The sequence below is a fragment of the Vitis riparia genome, chromosome 12 (assembly GCF_004353265.1).
Source record: "Vitis riparia cultivar Riparia Gloire de Montpellier isolate 1030 chromosome 12, EGFV_Vit.rip_1.0, whole genome shotgun sequence".
Classification (NCBI taxonomy): domain Eukaryota; kingdom Viridiplantae; phylum Streptophyta; class Magnoliopsida; order Vitales; family Vitaceae; genus Vitis; species Vitis riparia.
In genome coordinates this window covers 6,182,142-6,206,784 of record NC_048442.1, presented here as the reverse complement: position 1 = coordinate 6,206,784, position 24,643 = coordinate 6,182,142, and the positions used below count along the sequence as shown (strand labels likewise).

The 24,643-nt window shown below is 32.3% G+C and overlaps 1 protein-coding gene and 1 pseudogene across 2 annotated transcripts; one reads left to right on the top strand and one right to left on the bottom strand.

The window, feature by feature from the left end:
• The first annotated feature begins 6,457 nt into the window (after positions 1 to 6,457).
• Positions 6,458 to 10,959, top strand: LOC117926312 (putative disease resistance RPP13-like protein 1). 2 transcript variants are annotated; one of them, XM_034845400.1, is made up of 4 exons: positions 6,458 to 8,228; positions 8,523 to 10,195; positions 10,332 to 10,476; positions 10,564 to 10,959. In XM_034845400.1, the coding sequence occupies exons 1-2, from the start codon at positions 6,535 to 6,537 to the stop codon at positions 10,162 to 10,164; spliced, it is 3,336 nt and encodes a 1,111-aa protein (XP_034701291.1). In that variant the 5' UTR covers positions 6,458 to 6,534; the 3' UTR covers positions 10,165 to 10,195; positions 10,332 to 10,476; positions 10,564 to 10,959. The 2 variants fall into 2 exon arrangements, with proteins under 2 accessions (XP_034701291.1, XP_034701290.1); XM_034845399.1 differs by having other exon boundaries at positions 6,458 to 10,195.
• Positions 10,960 to 20,550: 9,591 nt separating this feature from the next.
• Positions 20,551 to 23,594, bottom strand: LOC117925923 (annotated as a pseudogene).
• Positions 23,595 to 24,643: the final 1,049 nt, after the last annotated feature.

Here is a 24,643-nt window from a genome sequence, read left to right as displayed (position 1 = left end):
GCTTTAGGCATTTGAAATCCTTTAGGGTATATATATATGTCATTATCTAAAGATCCATGTAAATATGCAGTAATGACATCTATGAGACACAAATCCAGTCATTCTAAGATTGTTAAACAAATTAGATATCTAAATATGGTTGCGTCCATCATAGGAGAATATGTTTCCTCGTAGTCAATACTAGGTTTCTGTGAGAAACCTTGAGCTATGAGTCATGTTTCATATCTTATGATTTCATTTTTCTCATTACACTTTCTTATAAATTTTCATTTATATCCAACAAGTTTGACAACTTTAGGAGTTTGGACTACAGATCCGAATACTTCCCGTTTTTCTAATGAGTCTAATTTTTTCAAGATGTATTCTTTCCATTTTGGCCAATCTTTTCTATGTTGACATTCATTCATAGTTTCTACTTTGGGATCCTCATCATTTCTTATGATGTCAATAGCTATTTGGAAAGAAAATATATTGTCAATGACAAAAGTATTTCAATCCCATTTTTCTCTATATATAAGTAAATAATTGAGACTTCATCAATATCAGGTACTTGTACTTTTTCAGGAGCTAATTGTAAAACATGTCTTTCATAGGGTTACTCGTTTAAATTGTGCCTCTTCAGGGGTTGCTTGAGACCGATAATTCATTTAATAACTCATTTTATATGCAACTTCTTTAAGAGTGTCATATTTCATATATTTTCCTTGTGTTTTCCTCTTCTAGGGAATGTGTTTGTCTCTTTAGGGTCTGCCATGTTTCAAGCATGCCTTCGACTCATTATTTAATTGTCCTTCAGGGACATCAACTCATTATTTAATCATACTTTAGGGACATCAACTCATTATTTAATCGTCATTTAGGGACATCACCACATTATTTAATTGTCCTTCAAGGACATCAATTCGTACTGTAATATTCTAGGTTAGTAAAAATGATTTTGTCACTTTCTTTGCATCAATGAAAGCATTTGGTAGTTGATTTGAAAATTTTTACAAATAAATAATCTTTTAAACTTATAGTTCACATTGATTAGTACGATAATCAAGATAAGTCAAAGTCAATGCATTCCAAATAATTTCACATCGTTCTTTTGGAACAGGCTCTTCTCCTCCCAATGATGAGAAAATTGTCTCATTAAAATGATAATATACAAAACATGTCATTCTACCTTTTAAGTGTATAGGTAAACTAGTCACTAAATAAAAACTTCTGGGTTTATAATGTACATTCATATGACCTTTTACCTTAGGGGACCAAGTTAGTCTTACTAGATTCTTTTGCATCTAACATCGTATAAAGTGTCATTTACATAAAATCAAATACTATTAGTGACATAATATAAGCTCTTTCGGAGCCTTTAATTAGGTTTCTATCACCTGATATAGTATTAACATTGTCTATCATCAATGTTGTGTAATTAACAACACAAGAGTTTCATCAAAATAACAACTCATAAAGACCTTGCCTTTATAGAGTTGAAGAAATATTATCATAGAGAAAGAGTTAAATCAATGAAAAATATTAGTCATCAATGATAACTTAACTTAATAAATTGTGTAAAAGCAATGAGAGCATGTATAACACAATAAAACAAATATGAAAAAGATAATTTAAAGTTATATATTTCTTAAATATCTCATACATTTGATTTTGTAAGTGTGAAACAATTTATACATGAAATAACTAGGAAGTATTTCAATAATCAAACTAATTGTAGTGATAGATCAATAATTTTGTTCAAAATATTATTATGATGTAAATCAATGTGCAAAAATTATTTTATAAATCAAAATTTCAAGAGAACATATCATGATTTAAAACATCTTGTTGTCTCAAAACTTTAATTGAAATACTATAAATCCATCTAAACATATATGTAAATATATAACATAATATATTGAGAACAATAGTTGAATCTATTTTAATTTCAAAATTAATTTTGGATAATGAAATTATTGCATTAATAAAAATAGCATATGTGGCAACATGTAATAATATATTATTTTATATAACTCAAAAATTTTCAATCATAAAAACATGTTATAAAGAAAATTGACAAGTAAAATCAATTTATTAATCCTATGACCAAGTCATATATTTCATATGTATCCAAAAAATCTTAATTTTTTAAATCAAAAGATTATTGTGTATTAAACAATTAGAATAACAAAAATATTTCAAACTATCATCTCTAATACAAAAATATCATACTTTCATGCAATCCAAAATTCCACATCTATATGTAAATTTTTCTACTAATGACAATATAACTTATAATAATAGAAATTTATAAAAACTATCAAACACTTACCTATTTGTACAACTTGATGTACAAAATATTAATCTTTTGATAATATGTAAATATTATCTATATGCTTGTTATCATAGCTTCAGACCATAACATATTTCATTATAACTTTAGGTTATATACATTTTATAAAGTTGTACAAAATTATTAGTTAACAATTTTGTTTTCTATAGCTTCTAGCTATAAGAAAGTACATATTAACAATTTTGGCATAACCTTTGATTAGCACAAAGAATATTAATTTTCTTATTTTCATAACTTCGGACTATGCATGAATAATAATATTTATATAACTTTTGGTTATATAATATAAATTTATAATTAAAAAAATATATTTTTTCATATAGCTTTTGACCATACAAGTTTTAACAATTATTAATTTACTAACTTTTTCTTCATAGCTTTAGGTTATGAATAATTAAAATTTAAGTAATATTATAATAACATTAAACAATTGAGAATTGACAATTATGTTATGATATAACTTCTGGTTATATCATAAGAAAGTACATCAATGTCCTAATTAAGTTTTATACTAGAGTGGGACTCCTATGAATGATTAAATTGCATAGAATTCAATTTATTTATGTCTATCAATCTTTGTTTAATTTCTATAGAAAATATTAATAGAAGGAACTATTTCATATTTTAGTATAATTTAAGCCTGATTGATACTTCTTCTTAAAAATGTTAAAAGGATTAAATTGAGATATGAATTACAGTACTTATCGATTTTTTATAATTTACCAAAAAAATTAAGATAGCAAAGGAAAATGAGGAGAAAGAGAATTAGTACTAGGGTTTTAAATGAGTGTAGTGATGAAGATGATGGGCTAAGCCCTTCATCCAACCTTTGAGGGCTAGCCGAAGTTCTTTAAGCCCTTTTATGGGTGTTGTTTTTTTTTTTTTTTTTGAAATCTAAATAGTAACTTAATCATTTAAAGCCAAGTCATAAGTCTGCTATGAGTGAATTGAATTTCCCTCATTAAACTTTCTTTGTATTTGAGGTTGATATTGTATGGTTATGATAATTTTGTTTTTGTTGACATGCAATAGAGTTTGCTCCTCCTTTGTATTGACAAGCTCCTCAATTTTCATTTTTATTTTATTTGGCAATAACAGCTTAAAGCTTGTGGAAAATTAGGTTGACAACATATCAAGTTGGCTTACATTGGAATGAGGCTTTTGGATTTTATTATTTAATAATCTCGTATGTGTGCACTAAGAGCCAGTCTGGCGGTTATACTTTTTAAATAAAAATAAAACTTTTCAAGTATTGAAAAGGCTAAAAACACTTTTTAAAATCATTATCAAATACACTATTAAGTTAAATAAAATCAGTATAACTCATAGCTTATTTAGATGAATATGTGATAATTAGAACCCTTTTAATATTTGAAAGTATTTATTTCCCATAAAAATTAGTTATTTTGTAAATAAATTAATAATTATTTTTAAAAATCTAAAAAGAATCATTTAAGTAATTTTGTTTTTATATCAAGTCACCTTTTGGGTTTATATCTAGACCTTAATTTGACTAAATGGAAATAGATCTTAATATTATTAAATATCAATTTGTTTTTATTATTGAAGTATTAATTTTTTTTCTCAATGATGTGTTACTATTGCTATGAGTTAAATGAAGAATCTTTATCCTTAAAAAATAATTTATTTTATTTTACTTATTTTAAATAATTTTCATAAAGATATTTCGAAACTAACAACCTTAAATATTAAAAAAAATTATAATATGATTTTATCTCATTTAGAAAGATATTTGAAACTTAATAATTTGATAAAAAGATAGTACTTTAATATAGCTTTTAATATCCTAAAGTACCAAAACTGATTGCAATAACCAAAAGTTTAGGGAAAAGTGAGTTTTAATTTACTAATTTGAAAAAATATAAACAAAAACATTCCAATTTTTATAAATCAATTTTAGCTTCACTCATCTAAAAATATTTTAAAATACATGCAATTTTTTATAACTGAAAAAAATTATTTTTTGAAACAACCCTTTTACTTGTGATGTTGATAACACCAATTAAACATTTTTTATTTTTTATTTTTTATTTTTTTACCGTGAGAACTAATTTGAGATTAATAAAATAAGAAATTTTAAAAAATACTCTAAAAATATAAAAATAAAATATTAACTTTTACTTAGTTAAAACATTATGGTAGAAAATATAGATATCCAGAAAGTGTTGGAAATACAATAGGAGCAAATATTTAATTTTTTATTTTAAAGTTTTTTTTTTCATTGTATTTAATTTTTATGTATTTTAGTTTTAAGTGTAATTTTAATTTTAAAATTTTCTTATTTTATTGTTGATGTCAACTAATAAAATTTTTATTCAATTTTATTTTAAAAATAAAAGAAGATGAGGGAACTTATATAATACATGATATAAAATCATTATTAATTAATATAATAAAGTAAAAGAATATTTCAGAAAATAATTATTTGACTTATAAAAAAGTCATGTATTTTAAAATATCTTTAAATTAATGAAGATAAAACCAATTTATAAATATTGATTTTTTTTCTATTTTCTTTCAAATTAGTGAGTCAAAACCTACTTTTTTTTTCCATCAAATTATATGAAATTATAATTTGATTTATTTTTAAGTAGTTTTTTAAAAGTAAATTGGTTTTCTTTAGGAAAATAACTATTGTAAAGTTAAAAGAAAAACAATCTTTTTCATTGACAGAAAATAAGAAAATAAAAATTCAACCTTTTCATTAACACAAACTTGTCTTAAAATAATTAATAATTAGGGGAAAAAAAAAGGCGAGGTCACTAGTTAATTCTTGTAAAAGCATTTCTAAAGAAGTAATGAAAGACTAGAGATTAAATACACTTTTATTTTAACCACTTGCAAACAAACCCTCAATTAATAAACAACAAATATGATAAAATATCATTTGAGATCATATTTGTTTAACATTAAAATTTCATGGCATGCTTCCTAAAATTGTGTAATTTTGTTGTAATTCATTTTTCCCATGCGATTTTAAGCCTCTTCTTTATCTTTATAAAATTTTATAAGCAAACATAAAATATGATAGTCACTTAGAAAGCCTTAAGGTTGTTTGATTCTCAAAAAATTTGAATTAAAAGCAAGGGAAGAAAGTAGAAAAAAAATAAAAGTAAAAGAAAATAAAAAACTAGATATAGAGTCAATTAATTATTTGTTATGTACTATTTTAAACCTATTTAATTTATTTTAACCTTTTTATATAAAGATTGAATAAAAATATATAAGTTTCTATCTAATTTTATTTGTATTTATTTATTTTTATATTTTTCTTAATAAAATGGAATATGAGAAAACCATTCTTTTTCCTAAAAATGAAAAACTAAGCAAATGAAGTTAAATTTAGCCAAAACTTGAGTTTGATAAATCTAGAAACCTTAAAAATCAATTTCTAAGTCAAATGATCATAAAAAAACCATCAATTAAGCCTTAACCTAAAACGGTTCCAAATTTGCCTAAAAAAAAATGTTGTAATACTACTCACTTTCTCAAATTTTCTTATCAATTAAGTTCCAAAAATTATGAAACTCTCAAGATCTAATATATAATAAAAACCATTTCAACATACCATGTTGAAAATCTATTAATGTTTTCTTAATTATTGTCCTATAAAAATGAATTTGAAATTACATGACATTAGACTCTACATTCTTGCAACCCATGCTCAACATCATTGTCTTCTTCAAAGGGTGGTCCAGATTCCTTTCCATCTTATCTTTGTGTGGTGGACATTCAAGGGTCTCTTTTCAACATTTTGCAACTCAGGAGGGTGATTTTGTCAATGTCATACTGTTCAAAGGTCTCTTAATGTTGTAAAGTATTGAAGGGGAAGGCCTTTCCAACATGTTATGCATCCAGAAAACCTACAATCAATAATTTTATTATTGGTCCAGAAGCCTGATGTTGAGTTTAGCGTGTAGATTATGGGTCCTGCAAATTAAATATGTATAAGGTTGATGTATATTTTCTTATTTATTTGTAAGGCAGGGATCAATTGCAACCCATAAGATATGGGTGGGTAGAAAATGAATTCATCTGTACATTTGGCATTTGTTGATAGGCCATCTTCTTCATCTACCTCTTTCTTCTATCCAAGGTCCAGGCTCTTCCTCGTTGCTTTGCATCTGCTTTCTCTCATTCTTCTCTGATCCACTACTCGCTTCCCTTACAAACCAACAGACATGGCCGGGGCTGTAGCAGGAGGGGGAGCACTTCTCTCGGCTTCTCTCCAAGTTATATTTGATCGGATGGCTTCTCGCGACGTCCTCACCTTCCTCCGGGGACAGAAACTCAGTGCTACGCTCCTAAGGAAGTTGCAGATGAAATTGCTGGAAGTTCAGGCAGTGCTGAATGATGCCGAGGCCAAGCAAATCACGAATTTAGCTGTCAAAGATTGGGTCGATGAGCTGAAAGATGCTGTGTATGATGCGGAGGACCTGGTGGATGATATCACCACTGAAGCTTTACGGCGCAAGATGGAGTCTGATTCTCAAACTCAGGTACGGAACATCATCTTTGGTGAGGGGATCGAATCCAGGGTAGAGGAGATCACTGACACACTAGAATATCTTTCACAAAAAAAAGATGTTCTCGGGTTGAAAAAAGGCGTTGGAGAAAATTTGTCAAAAAGATGGCCGACGACTTCCTTGGTAGATGAGTCTGGGGTGTACGGTAGGGATGTTAACAGGGAGGAGATAGTTAAATTTTTGTTGTCCCATAATGCAAGTGGGAATAAGATAAGTGTGATCGCCCTGGTGGGTATGGGCGGTATTGGAAAGACCACACTTGCTAAGCTGGTGTATAATGATAGGAGAGTGGTGGAATTTTTTGACCTTAAAGCATGGGTTTGTGTTTCAAATGAATTTGATCTTGTCAGGATAACGAAAACCATTCTTAAGGCAATTGATTCTGGGACTCCTGATGACAATGATTTGAATCTGCTTCAACATAAATTGGAGGAAAGACTTACGAGGAAGAAATTCTTACTTGTCCTTGATGATGTTTGGAATGAAGACTATAATGATTGGGATTCGCTACAAACTCCATTCAATGTTGGTCTATATGGCAGTAAGATTATTGTAACTACACGTATCAATAAGGTTGCAGCAGTCATGCATTCAGTTCATACTCATCATTTGGCAAAGTTATCCTCTGAAGATTGCTGGTCCCTATTTGCAAAACATGCATTTGAAAATGGAAATTCTAGTCCACATCCAAAGCTAGAAGAGGTTGGCAAAGAGATTGTAAAAAAGTGTGATGGATTGCCTTTAGCTGTCAAAACCCTTGGGGGTGCCTTATACTCAGAAGGTCGAGTAAAAGAATGGGAAAATGTATTGAACAGTGAAACATGGGATTTACCAAATAATGCAATTCTTCCTGCCTTAATATTGAGCTACTATCATCTTCCTTCACATCTAAAACCATGTTTTGCATATTGTTCTATTTTTCCTAAAGACTACCAATTTGAGAAGGAAAACTTGATTTTATTGTGGATGGCAGAAGGGTTTTTGCAACAATCAGAAAAAGGTAAGAAAACAATGGAAGAGATAGGTGATGGGTACTTTTATGACCTATTATCAAGATCATTTTTTCAAAAGTCTGGTAGCAACAAATCATATTTTGTAATGCATGATCTCATGAACGACTTGGCTCAACTTATTTCTGGAAAAGTTTGTGTTCAATTGAAGGATAGTAAGATGAATGAAATTCCAGAAAAGCTTCGTCACTTATCGTATTTTAGAAGTGAATATGATCGCTTTGAGAGATTTGAGATCCTTAATGAAGTTAACAGTCTTCGGACCTTCTTACCATTGAATTTGGAGATTTGGCCTCGGGAAGATAAGGTTTCAAAGAGAATATATCCATATGGTAGTAGGTATGTTTTCGAGTTTCGCTTGAGTACTAGAGTTTGGAATGATTTATTGATGAAAGTTCAATATTTACGAGTGTTATCATTGTGTTATTATGAGATAACAGATTTGTCTGATTCAATTAGTAATTTGAAACATTTACGCTATTTGGACCTTACCTACACACTCATCAAAAGGTTACCTGAATCAGTTTGTAATTTGTATAATTTACAAACATTGATATTATATTATTGTAAATATCTTGTTGAATTGCCTAAAATGATGTGCAAAATGATTAGCTTACGTCATCTTGATATCAGGCATAGCAAAGTGAAGGAGATGCCAAGTCATATGGGTCAATTAAAGAGTTTACAAAAATTGAGTAACTATATAGTGGGCAAGCAAAGTGAGACAAGGGTTGGAGAGTTGAGGGAGCTTTGCCACATTGGTGGGAGTCTTGTCATTCAAGAGCTGCAGAATGTGGTTGATGCTAAGGATGCCTCAGAGGCCAATATGGTAGGCAAGCGATATCTGGATGAGTTAGAGTTGGAATGGAATCGTGGTAGTGATGTTGAACAAAATGGAGCAGGCATAGTGCTCAACAACTTACAACCTCATTCTAACATAAAGAGACTCACTATTTATGGGTATGGTGGTTCAAGATTTCCAGATTGGTTAGGAGGTCCTTCAATTCTGAATATGGTGTCGCTACGTCTCTGGAATTGTAAGAATGTGTCAACCTTCCCACCGCTTGGGCAGCTACCCTCTCTTAAACATTTATATATATTGGGGTTGGTGGAGATAGAAAGGGTAAGCGCTGAGTTTTATGGGACTGAGCCATCCTTTGTATCCCTAAAAGCTCTATCATTTCAGGGTATGCCAAAATGGAAGGAATGGTTGTGCATGGGAGGCCAAGGTGGAGAATTCCCTCGTCTCAAGGAGCTTTATATAATCGATTGTCCCAAGCTAACTGGGGACTTACCAACCCATCTGCCTTTCTTGACGAGACTATGGATTAAAGAATGTGAGCAGCTTGTGGCTCCACTTCCAAGGGTTCCAGCCATCCGTCAGTTGGCAACGCGCAGCTGTGACATCTCACAGTGGAAGGAATTACCACCACTACTGAAGGATCTCTCAATTCAAAATGCCGACTCTTTCGAGTCCCTACTGGAGGAGGGAATGTTGCAAAGTAATACTTGTCTTCGAAAGTTGAGAATCAGAAATTGTTCTTTTTCGAGACCCTTGCGCAGAGTTTGTTTACCCATTACAATGGAATCATTATATATAGAGGAGTGTAAGAAACTAGAGTTTCTCCTACTTGAGTTCTTAAAATGTCCCCTCCCTTCCCTTGCCTATTTGGCGATCATCAGAAGTACTTGCAATTCTCTCTCATCCTTCCCACTCGGCAACTTCCCAAGTTTAACTTATCTCAAAATCTACGATCTCAAGGGGCTTGAATCCCTCTCCATTTCAATTTCAGATGGCGATGTTACATCTTTTGATTGGTTGAGAATCAGAGGGTGCCCTAATCTTGTGTCTATTGAATTGCTAGCTCTCAACGTGTCAAAATATTCCATCTTCAATTGCAAGAATCTCAAGCGGCTGCTGCACAACGCTGCATGCTTTCAGTCATTAATAATAGAAGGTTGTCCTGAATTGATATTTCCAATACAAGGTCTGCAAGGACTGTCCTCTCTTACCTCTCTCAAAATCTCAGATCTTCCAAATCTCATGTCCCTTGACAGTTTGGAGCTTCAACTGCTCACCTCTCTTGAAAAATTAGAGATCTGTGACTGCCCCAAGCTCCAATTCTTGACAGAAGAGCAGCTGCCCACCAACCTTTCTGTTCTAACAATCCAGAACTGCCCATTGCTGAAAGAGCGGTGCAAGTTTTGGACAGGGGAAGATTGGCATCATATAGCTCACATTCCACACATTGCGATCGATGACCAAGTTTTGTAATGAAGGTGGCATTACACCAATTTATAGTCAGGTACTTGTTCTGTCCTAAAAATGATTCTCAGGAAAACTAACATACTAAAATACCAATTTTGATTTGATCCATTATAAATAGGAAAAATATGCTTTAAATTTTCTAATTATTATAACAATTTCTTGCTTTCTTTCAGATCATCTGTGATGCTTCACTCTGGCTCTGATCAACATATCTTCGTAAGGAATCTTTTAAGACTCCCATGCTTAATTAGTGCGTTGTCAAATGCTTCAGATTTCATTTAGAGTGAATTGAGGCTTAAAAGCCAAGCAGCTCTGCAGGTCTGATTTTGTAAATTGTGTTTCTTGTATAATTATATGGACCTTGAAATTGTTTTCATTGGCTAATTTGCTGAAATCTGATGGCAGGCATTCGATCCTTGTTCCGTCAACAAACTCTAGCTGTCTAGCAATGATTTCCAATGGGACCATTTTTTTGTTGTGAGTTCAGGTTCATGACTCTTTTTGGACGAAAGTAGCCAAGATTTTTGCACCCAAAGAATCATGAGTTGATACTCTGCTGGAGGAACTACAGAAGCTCAAGTCTGATGGAGAGTGGAGTATGCAGCAGGCTCTATGATTCCAATTAGTGAGAGATTTCAATTACTTCGGTTTAACTTTCTAAGCTACAAATTACAATATTCATAGTTCTCTAAAAACAGGTATGTTTCTTTTGATTCGTACTTTTCATAAGCTGAGACATTGTGGAGTTCCATCATTTTCAACACAAGATAAACCTAATACAAAATCCTACTGAAGCTAAAACAAAAATCTTACTGCTTGAGGTGCTCTCTTTCATGAATTTTATTCACCATGTTCATATGGCATCTAAGCAATCTAGGTACATTTCCTGAGCTTTCTTGAAGCCAATCATTTAATTGAATTTTTCATGCCAAGTTCTGTGCATGGCTTCTGCTGTGCCATCCCTCCAATCATTGAACTCATCATGGGTTGACTGCTGCGGGAACTTGACATTATTTTGCTGCGCCAACAGTTTTCTATCATCAACAATACAAATTCCAAGTAAGACTCCTCCTTCAAGTGGTGGACGGCAAGCTGATAATGATGAGCTGGATGACTGGAACGGAATTGGCCACATACACTAGGGTGGCCATGCATGTCAAATCTTCATGAACGCAGGGGATGAGTGGTGGAGCAACTGGAAAGTGGGCCTACTAGCAAAATCTTCAAATTAAGTTCTCCACATTAGCAAAGCATTTGGACTTTCCACTAACGAACCCAATTCAAACCCGAGGACGCCAAACCCATTCGCACTTCGATGGGTGTCTTCTTTGACATCAAGTGTGACATCCTGGCCATGCTAGAAAGGAGAACCATTTGCCTCACTGTTTCTCCTTGGTTCAAATTCAGAGTGTCTCTCATGGGTTTGGGGTTGCATTGACTTTCTTCTGCTCTTTGACAGGCTAAAATCAATCCGTTTCATGCTTTCCTTTGACTGAGCCCTATTTATGAGTGCTATGGTTCCATCCTTAGAATCATCAGATTTAAGTTCTGGGTCCGTGGTTGAGATGCTCAGTCTAATCACCATTCTCCAGATTCCCCCAATAAGTAACTTCAATCTCTGGCTTGCTTAGACCGGCATTGACAATAGGGACAGCCCCAATCATAAAGGAAGCCAGTAGGAGCGGATCCGGGTCTTACAAGGCACCTCACCCCATACCTTTCATCTTAAGCCCTCCTCACCACCTGTATCCTCTTCCCTAGACCCTTTGATCACCTTTAGATCCGTAAGGACAGAACCAAAACCAGTCTCTTTCCCATTGCTAGCATCAATGACAACCAAGACAAAACGAGCAGACCCCCGGAACCACAAAATAAGAAGCAGGCACAACCAAACACTATCCCCAAGAATAATAAAACTGAGAAAGGATTGGAAAACCAGGTGCAGAGAGCTAACGGGTCCAAAACAGAGCATCCATGATCACAATCCAGTTAACACCCCTGCTTCATTTAAGCCAATCTCCATTTCTGGGTCTTCGCTCATAGAAGGAATCTCTGTGGGAGCCAAAACAGAGACTCGGATTGAAACACCCATGTACAGAACGGGGAGAAACAGAGAATACAATGGAATGAAGCTTTAGAAGACGATAAACAAGGACCAAACACCCAACAAATATGAAGAAACCCATTTCATTTTCTTTATCTATGGGTTTAAAGGTCGGTGGCTTAAACCAGGAAAATATCTTAAGAGAAAAGGCCCAAGATACAAGAAGGTTTTCAAATATGAAACAGCCAATCAAAGCACAGTCAGATTATCCTTGAATGAAACCAGAGAAATAGAGGATGAAGCCACAATAACCAAACAAAGCAACCTCACAAACAATGCAAAATAATCACATGAAAAAGAGATAAGAGAAGTATGATGATCAGTAATAATCGATGAACCCAAACAATCTTACCAAGCAGTGCTCCCCTCAAGCAGAAGTTTGTTTGGCTTCAAGCCAACTTCCTCTGCTCAGCTCAACCTCTCTGAATCTTGTTTTCTGAAATGCGCCTCACTCAGCTCACCACCTTCTTTCTCTGGTCTTTGCTGCCCAAAGCTTCTGCCGAAAACCTAGAATACTCTTGCCTATTTTCTTTCTCTGGTTCTCCCAGTCTCATTCTTCTTCCTGCCGCCCAAGATTACTCAGCCCAAAATCCTCATTCTCTCCTCTCGGCAAAAATCTCTTTCCGAATACTGACTGATGCCCCTCTTCTGCACCTCACTCACTCTCTCTCTAAAGAAACGGCCCGCCAAAAACCTTTCCCTCTCCATGGCCTACATTATTTCTCCCTAATTAACCCAAAAAAGGAATCCTCTATGCAGAATATCCTCTGCTTTTGGGTCGCCCACTTCCCTAAATAGAAAAGGTTTCACTATCCTGCAAAAAGACAAAAACTTGCGGATGTCAAGCAAGTGATGAGAGAGAAGAGAACAAAATAAAATATGATAAATAACAGCAATAAAAAAACAAGTGTCTACGGGTCCAAAAAGAGGGGTCAACATGCTTATATGAATCTTATGTGTATATATATATATAAATTATAACTTTATTTATAAAAGAATTTTTTTTATAAAAACTTTTTCATCTTTATTTACAAAAACATTAAAATTCAATTCAATTTTATTAATAATAAAAAAATTATTAATAATAAAGCAAATTTTTACAAAATTATTTATAAGAGTATCTTTTTTATTTGTTAAAAGGATTTATTATTTGATTTTATTAAAAAAATTATTAAAGAAGAAATTTTATATTTGTTTGATTTAAAGGTAAGTTTTTCAATTTTATTTGAATTTAAAAATAAATAAAATAAAATAAAAAGATTGTCTTAAAGATTTACATTTTACAAATAAATAATATAATATAATAATAAAAAATGAGTTTATTCAATTTTATTTAAAGAAAACCATTTTTTTATATTTTAATCATGAGGGCATCTCATTTTGATTTTTTAATTTGATTTTTATTTTATTTTAAAAAGTCTTTTGTAGATCCCTTTGTGCACCAAAAGATTTTTTTTTTTTTTTTTAACCATCCTGAGAAGAGTGGCAATGTCTTGGAGGAGTGGGGGGCGATTTCTTGAGGTTAAAGGCTGCATGGGACATGTGGAAAAAGAAGACATCACGGTGGTGGATGAGGACGGGAGACTTTTTTTGGGAAGGGTAGCTGCAGGAAATGAGCAGGAGGAGGTTTTTTTTAGAAAAAGAAGAGGCTTTCAGCAAAAGGGGTAGATGGTGAAGGGAAAGCTGGTAGAGGTGGGAGGGAGCAGGGAAGAAAACGGAGAGTTGGGGAGAGGAGATAGGGGGAACAAAAACGGGCAGCAACGGGAGGAAAAGAAGAGTACAGGAAGATTGGTGAGCTGAGCATGAAACCTGGAGAAGAGGGGATAGAAAAACGTGCAGCAGCTTGAAACAGGTTGAAGCAGGTGCGACCAAAAATAGAGAGGCGGAGTGGAGCGGTGGGTTGCTCACCAAAATTCTTGTATGACACTGCTCAGATTTGGCCTCTCTTTCGTCGCTAATAGGTTTGAGTTTTTGGATTTGATTCTTGAGCCCTAATTTATTGGATGCTGAAAATGGGTTTTGCCCAATTGCATTTGTGGGTTTGTAATTTTGATCATCATCATCGTATGGTTGGTCACATTTTAAATTGATGAAATAAGGCTTTATATTTGATAAAAAAAAAAAAGGGTTTTATAACTATTGCAGTTGCTTGTTTCATTTTTGGGATTTCCTTTTCTGGCTTTTGGATCTGTTTAGTAGGGGGTCTCATGAAATTTTAATGAAAAGCCTCGAAGGATCGGTTGGTTTGCATTGCATTTGTGGTTGATTTTGAAGAGTTGTGGAAAGAAATGGAGGCACCAAGTCAGAAGAGTCCTGAGAAAGTTGTTTCACAGAGAGCTCTGCAAATGAGCAGCTCATTTCCTTGCCAAATTTGTGTGATGATCAATATGGTTACAAGTGAAGACTGCGACTATAAAGCAAAGGAAACAGAGGGAAGGATGAATTCACAAAAAAATGATGAGAGGAGTACTGCTGAAAAAAACGTCCTTGCTATATTCTATTTGGAGTGCTTTACTAAATGAATCTATAGTTCAGGATAGTGAGTTCTTTCAAGGGTTCAGAATCAGCACTACCAATGTCCCGCCCCATACTTTCTACCACCTATATCCAGCACCCCGAGCCCCACTCATGCATGGCCACCTTTGGAATGCAACCCCACCACCACATTTCATCCTTTTTTTATTTTTCATATTTTGATATCAAAGTTTAATTTTTTCAAATTTTCAAATTTCAAATTTAATTTCCAAAACTTCTATTTTGAAATAATTAACCAAAATTCCGATTTTCAAATAATTATCCAAACTTCGATTCCTTAATTTAATATTCAAAACTCTAATTTCCAAAACTCCAATTTCTTTAAAAATTAATTTTCAAAACTCCAATTCTTAAATTTAATTTTTTTTTTAAAAACTCCAATTTTCAATTAATTTTCAAAACTTTGATTTATTTTAAAATTAATTTTCAAAACTCCAATTCTCAAATAATTTTCAAAACTCCAATTTCTTTCAAAATTAATTTTCAAAACTCCAATTCTTAAATTTAATTTTTAAAAACTCCAATTTTCAAAACTCCAATTTCTTTCAAAATTAATTTTCAAAACTCCAATTCTTAAATTTAATTTAAAAAAACTCAAATTTTCAATTAATTTTCAAAACTCTGATTTCTTTCAAAATTAATTTTCAAAACTCCAATTCTTAAAACTAGTTTTCAAAACTCCAATTTCTTTCAAATTTAATTTTCAAAACTCCAATTCTTAAATTTAATTTTCAAAACTCCAATTCTCAAATATTTTTTCAAAATTCCAATTTTCAAATTTAATTTTTAAAACTCCCATTTTCAAATAATTTTTTTTTTCAAAGTTCCAATTTTTAAATTTAATTTTCAAAACTCTCATTTTCAAATACTTTTTTCAAAATTTCAGTTTTTAAATTTAATTTTCGAGACTTCAATTTTCAAATTCCAATTTCAAAACTCTAGTTTTCTTTCAAATAGTTTTAATTCCACTCCAGTTTTCAAATATTTTTAATTCTACAACATTTGATCCTTTATTAGGATTTTATCTCGTTTTTAATAAACTTTATACCTTTCCCTTCAGGTAAACACTTTCACAAGTTTTCCTTGATTTTAAAAATAATCTTTTATTTCTTTTGATTTTGAATAAGCATGAATGCAATTTTTCATAATTCCAAAATAATGGAATTTGTGGGACTAATTCATACAAGATAAATTGGGCTTTCGTAGGGGCCCTACATGTGAGTTTTCTCTTTTGATCGTCAACTGTTATGCTTAATAAATATTGCTTGATCTTTGTCTTGCTCTTTGATATGCATGTGATAATTTTGTATTTGAGTTAACCCTATTTCTGTGATAGCACATTATTACTTGTTGCTAAGGTACGATCTCACTCCTACTTTGCTTATTCTTATGTATGATTCATTTTATTATTTGATCATTTCATTGGTATCCGTTGATTTCCTTATTAATTGCCACACTTGCTTAACCTTATTTAGTAGAGACTCGTTTTTAGGGACTTAGAGGGGTGCTACTATCTTTTTACTGTACCTTCCCAATAAGTAACCTGACCTTCATACCTGACTTTGGTTTTTCACAGACTATCTTTTCCAAATAAGGAGTCACACTTAGGGTTTTCTTTCTTATTTTGTTTTCCCTTAAAAAAATAAAACAAAAATAAGTGGCGACTCCAAATCTTTTTCAAAAAATCAAATTTTCACCAAATAAATAAAAAGTGAGTTATACCAAACAATATAATATAGCTAGACATTATAAAAATAAAATAGTTTATAACATGAAACTATGTACAAATCTATACAATGAATAATTCATAGTCTAAAGCTGTGTACAAAATTACACAATGAATAGTTCATAGCCTGAAGTTATGTACAAATTTATATAAAAATAGTTCATAGCCTAAAGTTATGTACAAATTTGTACATTTTCTTGTTCTGACAAAATAATCATAGCCCAAAGCTATGAAAAATATTAACTTTTAAATTTCTTTTAATTTATTTTAATTCTATTGTGTAATCGGAAGTTATACAAAACAAAATTTTATAGCCAGAAACTATATAATGAATATTTCATAACTTAAAGTTATGTACAAATTTATACATTTATGGTACAATAAAATAGAATGTATAGTAGAAACCATAAAAAAAAATTGTTTTCATAACCAGAAACTATATAAGCCATATTTTTTGTACTTAAGGCAGAAACATGAAAATATTGATATTTTAATTTTGTATAGCTAGAAGTTATATAGAGAATTTCTAACTATGGCATAACCAAAAGTTATACAAACTAAATTGTCAATTAATAATTTTGTGAAATTTTATAGTTAGAAGTTATACAAAGAATATTTTATGATTTGATGTTATGCAAAATTTTCATTTTATCATATTAAAATTATGGCTAGAAGTTCTGACAAATTTATTCTTTAATTAATATTGCCATGTTAGTTTCTCGAGTTCATAATAATTATTTTACTTAATGATAATATGAAAAATATTATTCATCATGATCAACCTATGTAGAGAAGAAAAGTATATATTCTTATATATTCTTATAATCAGAAGTTATATAACAATTTGTATTTGGTGACCTGAAGTTTCATGAAATATAATTTGTATATCGTTATAGCCTAAATCTTTATAAATAATTAATTTGCATATTCGTATAGCCTGAAACTACATGAAAAACTTGTATATATTCTTGTAGCCCAAAGCTCGAAGCTAAATAGAAATTTTTTGTATATAGTTTTATATCTTGAAGAAATATGTAAAATATTTTCATAGCCTGAAATTCTATGAAAGAAAATATGTATTTCCTATAAATGAAAACTATAGAGATTATTATTTTATACACAATTATAGCTAAAATCTATACAAAAAAGAAGAAGTTAATATTATATAATTTCTCATAACTAAGACCTATGTGAAATAATTAATTTTATAATCTTTCATGGCTAGAAGGTATATAGAAAATTTGTGGTCTGAAGTCATGTATGTGAAACAAAATATATTTAATATATAAATAGAGATTATTATAAGTATTATAATATAAACATTGTTGTTTCACTTATAGCCTAGAGTTACAAGAATTTTATATATTTTTATAGCTTGAATTTACGAAATATGAATTTTTTTTTTTTAAGAGTTCAATTATTGAAATCCTTAATTTTTTATGATTTGGATTTGAATGTATCATTGGTACTTTTATTAATGCAATAATTTCATTATCCAAGAATAATTTTGAAATTACAATAGGTTTAACTATTGTTTTTGATATATTTTATTATATCTTTAAATATATATTTAGATGGATTTATAGTGTTTCAATTTAAGTTTTGAGAGATGGAAAAATTGCAAGATGCTTTAAATCCTTTTATGTTCTCTTGAAATTTTGATCTATGAATTAATTTTTGCACATTAATTTAGATCATAATATTATTTGAATAAGATTATTGAGCAATCACTACAATTAGTTTGATTATTGAAATACTTCCTAGGTATTTCATGTGTAAATTGCTCTATACTTATAAGATCAAATGTGTGAGTTATTTAAGACATATATAACTTTAAATTATCTTTTTCATATTTATTTTTTGTGTTACATATGCTCTCATTGCTTTTACACAACTTATTAAGCTAAGTCATCATCGATGACTAATAAATATATATATATTTGGTATTAACTCTTTCTCTATGATAATATTTCTTCAACTATATAAAGGTGAGGTTTTTATGACTTGTTATTTTGATGAAACTCTTGTCTCATTAATTACACGACATTGATGACAAACAATGTTAATACTATATCAGGTGATAAAAACCCGATTAAAGGCTCCAAAAGAGCTTATACTATGTCACTAGTAATATTTGATTCCATGTGAATGACATTTTATATTATGCTAGATCCAAAATAATCTTGTAAGACCAACTTAGCCCTCCGGGGTAAAAGATAATGCATTAATTTTTTGTAAAGTTGTATGGACGTACATTATAAAACCAAAAGCTTTTATCTAGTGACTAGTCTACCTATACACTTGAAAGGTATGATGACATGTTGTGCAAATTATCATTTTAATGATACAATTTTCCTAACGTTAGGGGAGAAAAGTCAGTTCCAGAAGAATGACGTGAAATTATTTGGAATGCATTCATTTTGACTCATCTTGATCCTCATACTAATCAATATGAATTGGAAGTTCAAAAGATTATTCATTTATAAGGGCTTGCAAATCAACTACCAAATGCTCTCATTGATGCAAAGAAAGTGACAAAATCTTTTTCACTGACCGAGAGTATTCTAATATGAATTGATGTCCCTAAAGGACAATTAAATAGTGAGTTGATGTTCCTGAAGGATGATTAAATAATGAGTTGATGTCCCTGAAGGACAATAACATAATAAGTCTAAGGCATGCTTGGAGCGTGGTAGACCCTGAAAGTGCTAGAGTGGTTAGGACAAGTATGCATGCATAATTTATAAGGTGCTTCCAAAAATGCTAGAGTGGTTATGATAAATATAAATTATACAACATCCTCATTATGTCTAATATACACTACCAGAACCAAAGTCGAGCCAAGATAAGTCAAATGACTCCAAAAATAAATAACAAATTCTAGCAAAGTACACGATCATCAGCATGCAGTTAGAAAATGAAGCATCACAAAACAATTTCTAAAAAAAAATCTTGGAGTGGAATTTAATTACAAAAAATTTCAAGAAACAACTCTTATACATTTAGAAAAACATTAAAAAAAAAAACCAAACACTCATTCAAATAACAGATTGGAGCAAAGACACCCAAAAGTTCTAGAAGGTTCAAATTAGGTAAAAAATAGTGACATGGATAAATTGAATTTTTAAAAAATAATAAGAGATAAAATAGTACAAAAAATCACACATATCATTCAAAGTGTCTATATCACAGAAAAAAAAAGAATCCAGGGCCAGGTAGCACTCAAAAGTATTTTTAAAATACTTAATCTAATTAGATGTCCAGAATCCATCATGTACAGTAGATATGATTTTGAAAAATCATATCTCCTTAAAAAAAAAAGTGTGTGGAGTCCTTTGGTGCACACAACTTCTTTAAAAAATTCTGGGGGTTCCTCTAGAAAGTGGACTGTGTGTGTGTTGAAGTAATTTTCAATGGAGGCAGCTGTGTTCCAGATGACCTTCCATACCACTCTCACTCTCCGGAGCACTTATTGTGTCTTTCTTTTCTTTTTCGTTTTTTTTTTTTTTAAAAAAACCTCTTCGTCCCCCAAAAAACCACCAGCCAGTCTTTTCTCTCCTTAAAAAAAAAATCTGGATGGTATTCTTTATGGTTGAACGGTGCACTTGATCTCTCAAAAATCTGCTGCTTGTGCTTTGGAGGAAAGATCCCTCAATGGTGCATGGTGGAGGCTCTTAAAATGCATGGACTCTGGCCCCTCCAATGGTGAATGTGTGCTGTAGAGTTTTAGCGGTAGCTTCTCTTTCCAATCCTCATTCTTCTCCTATATGGCCTGTGCATGCAATTTAAACTAATCATATGATCTCTAAAAGAAATCCCCTCATCCGTGAATCCATTCTCCAATAATAAAGTCTCCCATTTTTCATTCTTTCTCCAATCTTCCATCCAAAGTCCCCATTTCATTTCAAATTCCCCTTTTCATATTAAAAAATACATGTAGTCGTGGACTCAATTATTCACAAGGAGTCCAATTTTCCTTAAACTCCCAATATCCATATCTTCCTTACCAAAACAAATCCTTAGAATTTCAAACTCCTCCAAACGTCTTCCAAGGAGAGTCCGGGTGGTGGCATAGCAAGAAATCAGGTAGGAGACGCTCTAGTCTCCTGGAGTTGCAGATGCGGAGTGACTTCAATGTTGTGGGCACGCCACCTCTGATCAAGGACCTTGAAAAAGAACAATTTGTTATTTCCAAATCATGAAGCCAAGTATTGCTTTGCATCATTCCCTCGATCAGGGACTCCACAGACTCACATTTTTCAACCGATAGCTTCTTCAGACCCAATGGTAATGCCTTCCACTCTGAGATTTCTGAGACTTGCAAATTTTCAACAGAAGTGAAGCCAAAATCTGGGTTTCTCAATATAACCCCTCCACAATTTAGTATCTTTAATTCACATATGGCTGGGGCTCTTGGAAGCGAAGACTCAGCCACTGACATTCATAAATCTTGAGTTTTGTCAAGAAAGGGAGGTCGTTTGGTAAGTCCCCACTTAGCTTGGGACAGAAACGGATAGCAAGCTCCTTAAGACGAGGGAATTCTCCACCTTTCCCTCCAAAAGTTGACCATTGCTTCCACTCAGATAGGCTCTCAAATATTAAGTGTTTCCAAGGATGTGAAGGACTTAACCGAGGAAGAAGCATTCCCATAAAACTCACTTCCCACCCTCTCTACTCCATCCATCCCTCTGATAAAAAGATGCTTGAGAGAGGGTAACTGCCCAAGTGCTGGCAAGGATGAGCAATGCTTACAATTGAAAAGATTTATTAAGAAAATATTTGAGAATGAAGGATCGCCCCAACCAATCAGGATATCTGGTACCACCATAGCTGCTAATTGTGAGCTTCTTTGTGTTTGTACGAGGCTGTAACTTGTCAAGTATATCAATTCCATGTGGTAAAACATTAGTGTCTTCATCCCACCGCAAAATCAACTCATTCAGGTGCTTCTTATTCTTTAAATTGGCCTCCAACACATCATTACCACAAGTCACATTCTGTAGTTTTGAAATGCAGAGTCTCCCCCGAATATGTGAAAGCTCCTTCAACTCTCCAATTCTTGACCCACTCTTCTTGCCCACAATAATAGTCAATGTTCGTAAATTTTTTAGCCTTCCCACATGACTTGGCATCTCTCTTTCTCCTGAATAACTAATGTCGAGATGACGCAGATTAATCAACTTCCTCATGCCTATGGGTAACTCAATAAGAGAACGACAATGTGATAATATCAATGTTTGTAGATTGAATAGACTACATATTGATTCAGGTAACCTTTGATACGTGTGGAGGACAGGTTCAAGTAACGTAAATGTTGCAAATTGCCTATCGAATCAAACAAAACAAACATTTGATAGCCACAAAGTGACAACGCTCGTAAGCACCTTAAAGTTGGTAATAGGTCATGTAAAACCCTATTACTCAAGTAAGAGACTGATACAAAAGCTGGCATTTGCAGTGGTAAGAATGACCGAAGACACTTCACTTCAACTAAGGTCTCAAACCTCTCAAGGGCATCACATTCACTTCTAAAATAGGACAAATGGCGAGCCTTTTCAAGAATTTCATCTGCCTCACCACTCTCTAATCGAATACAGAATTCTCCAGATATGAGTTGAGCCAAGTCATTGATAAAGTCATGCATTACAAAACATGACTTACTGCTCCTTGATTTTTCAAACAATGATCTCGATAACAATTCTTCAAAGTACTGGTCACCCAGCTCTTCCATATCATCAAGCTCTTGCCTTTTTTTGTTGCCTTTTGGTTGATGTAACAATCCCTCCGCCATCCATAATAGAATCAGACTTTCCTTCTGGAATTCATAGCCTTTGGGGAAAATGGAACAATAAGCGAAGCATCGTTTTAGATGTGAAGGAAGATAATAGTAGCTTAACCTTAAAGCCGGAAGAATTTCTTCACCAGGAAATCCCCACATTTCACTTTTCAATACATTATCCCATTTATCGGCCTTTACATTAGAGTACAAGAGACCACCAAGCGTTTTTGCATCCAAAGGCAAGCCATTACACTTTTCACGATTTCTTTGCCAATCTCTTCCAGCTTTGGATATGGACTTGAATCTCCATTGTCAAATGCGTGTCATGCAAATAGTGACCAGCAATCTTCAAAAGATAATTGTGGGAGGTGATGAGTATGGGCTGCACGCATGATTAATGCCACCCTTCTATTTCGCGTAGTTACGATAATCTTACTTCCCCCTAATCCAAATTCGAGTGAAGTTCGTAGCAGATCCCAATTATTGTACTTCTCATTCCAAACATCATCAAGAACAAGTAGAAATTTCTTCCGATCAAGTCTTTTCTTCAATTTAACTTGAAGCAAATTTAGGCTGTTCAAGTCACAAGACTCACAACTCCCTGAATTGGTTGCCTCTAGAATTTGTTTGACTACCCTAAAAGGATCAAATTCATCTGAAACACAAACCCACGCTTGGAGGTCAAAATGTTGTTTCACTCTCTTATCATTGTATACGAGCTAAGCAAGTGTGGTCTTACCAACACAACCAGCGCCCACAATGGAGATCACACATATCTTATCGCCATTCCTGCAATGTGAGAGCAAAAACTTAATTATCTCCTCCTTATCAGCCCCCCTTCCTTACACACCAGATTCATCCACCAGAGAAGTGGACGGCCATCGTTTTGGTAGTTTCTCTCCAATCCCTTTCTTTAAACCAAGTGCTTCTTTTTGTTGTGCAAGTAACTCTAGCCTATCAATGATCTCCTCTACCTTGGACTCTACCCCTTCACCAAATGGACTCAGCGAGGCAGAGTTGGTGCTCCTTACCTGAATTGCACTAATGCGAATGTCAGCATTCATCTTGTATCGCGAAGCTTTGGTGGCAATCTGGTCCAGTAGGTCCTCTACATGATAGACAGCATCTTTGAGCTCGTCCGCCCACTCTTTGACTTCTGGATTCGTAATTTGCTTCACCTCCGCGTCTTTCAGCACTGCATTGATAGTTTGCAATGCTATCTTCAGCTTCTTCAGGAGTGTCTCATTGAGTTTGCATCCCTGCACAAAGTTTAAGACCTCGCGAGAAGCCATCCTGTCCAATAGTTCTTCACAGAGGCACAAGCAAAATAGAGGAAAGCAGATACAGCTAAAAGTGGAGGAGCTTTGGTTTCCTATACCAAACACACAACAGTTTCTAGGATGCAGGTTGTTACATTCATCGATTCTTGCATTCTTATTTCTTATCATGTGTTGATGACCGAGTTTCCGATGAAAAAATTAAAAATAATTGTTTGGGTTACCCAAAGAACCCCCAATTTCAAGGAAGCAGGTTTTTTTTAATATATATAAATAAATATATATTATTTTTTTAATTATTATTATTCCTAAAATTTTAAAGGGTTATGCTATGGTACCAAAAAGCACTTTTCGGTACCATACCCACTTTTTTAGGCTAATAGGATAGAGACACATGACATTCTAAATTAAAAAAAAAAATAAACAAAACCACTTCTTCAGGTCACCCAACCGGTTGCCATGGGAAATAATCCCATGCAACACACATTGTTACATTTATTACATTAACCAATTATAAATTTGTTTAATGTAATTATTTTGTTTAGGAAATTTTTTTTATGAAACAGAAAAATAAAGAAAATTTTGAAAAAATAAATTATAGTTTATTTATTTTTGTACTTTAAAGTGATTAAACCCCACATAAAAATTAAATTTAAAATAAACCAAAAAAAATTATAAAGAATTTGGTGATATAATTTATAAATTAAGGAAAAGTAAATTTAATTTATTTTAACATCAAATAATTTGTTGACAAAATTTGACGAATATTTGAAGTGTGAAAAGCAATATAATTGGTTTATGAAGTTAAAAAAATGGGAAAACTAGAACTAAATTTTATAAAATATATATTAAATTAAAATTAAATTAGTTGTGTACTAATTATTAATTGAGAATATATAATTAAATTATTTCTTAGCTTTTCAAAAAAATTGGTTGAAATATTGAAAATACGAAAAATGTATAATTACTAACAATATGGAAATCCAAACCCCTCACAGATTTTTTTGGTAAATTTCTATTTTGAATTTTTCGATCCATTTCACACCTTCAAAATGTACTGAATT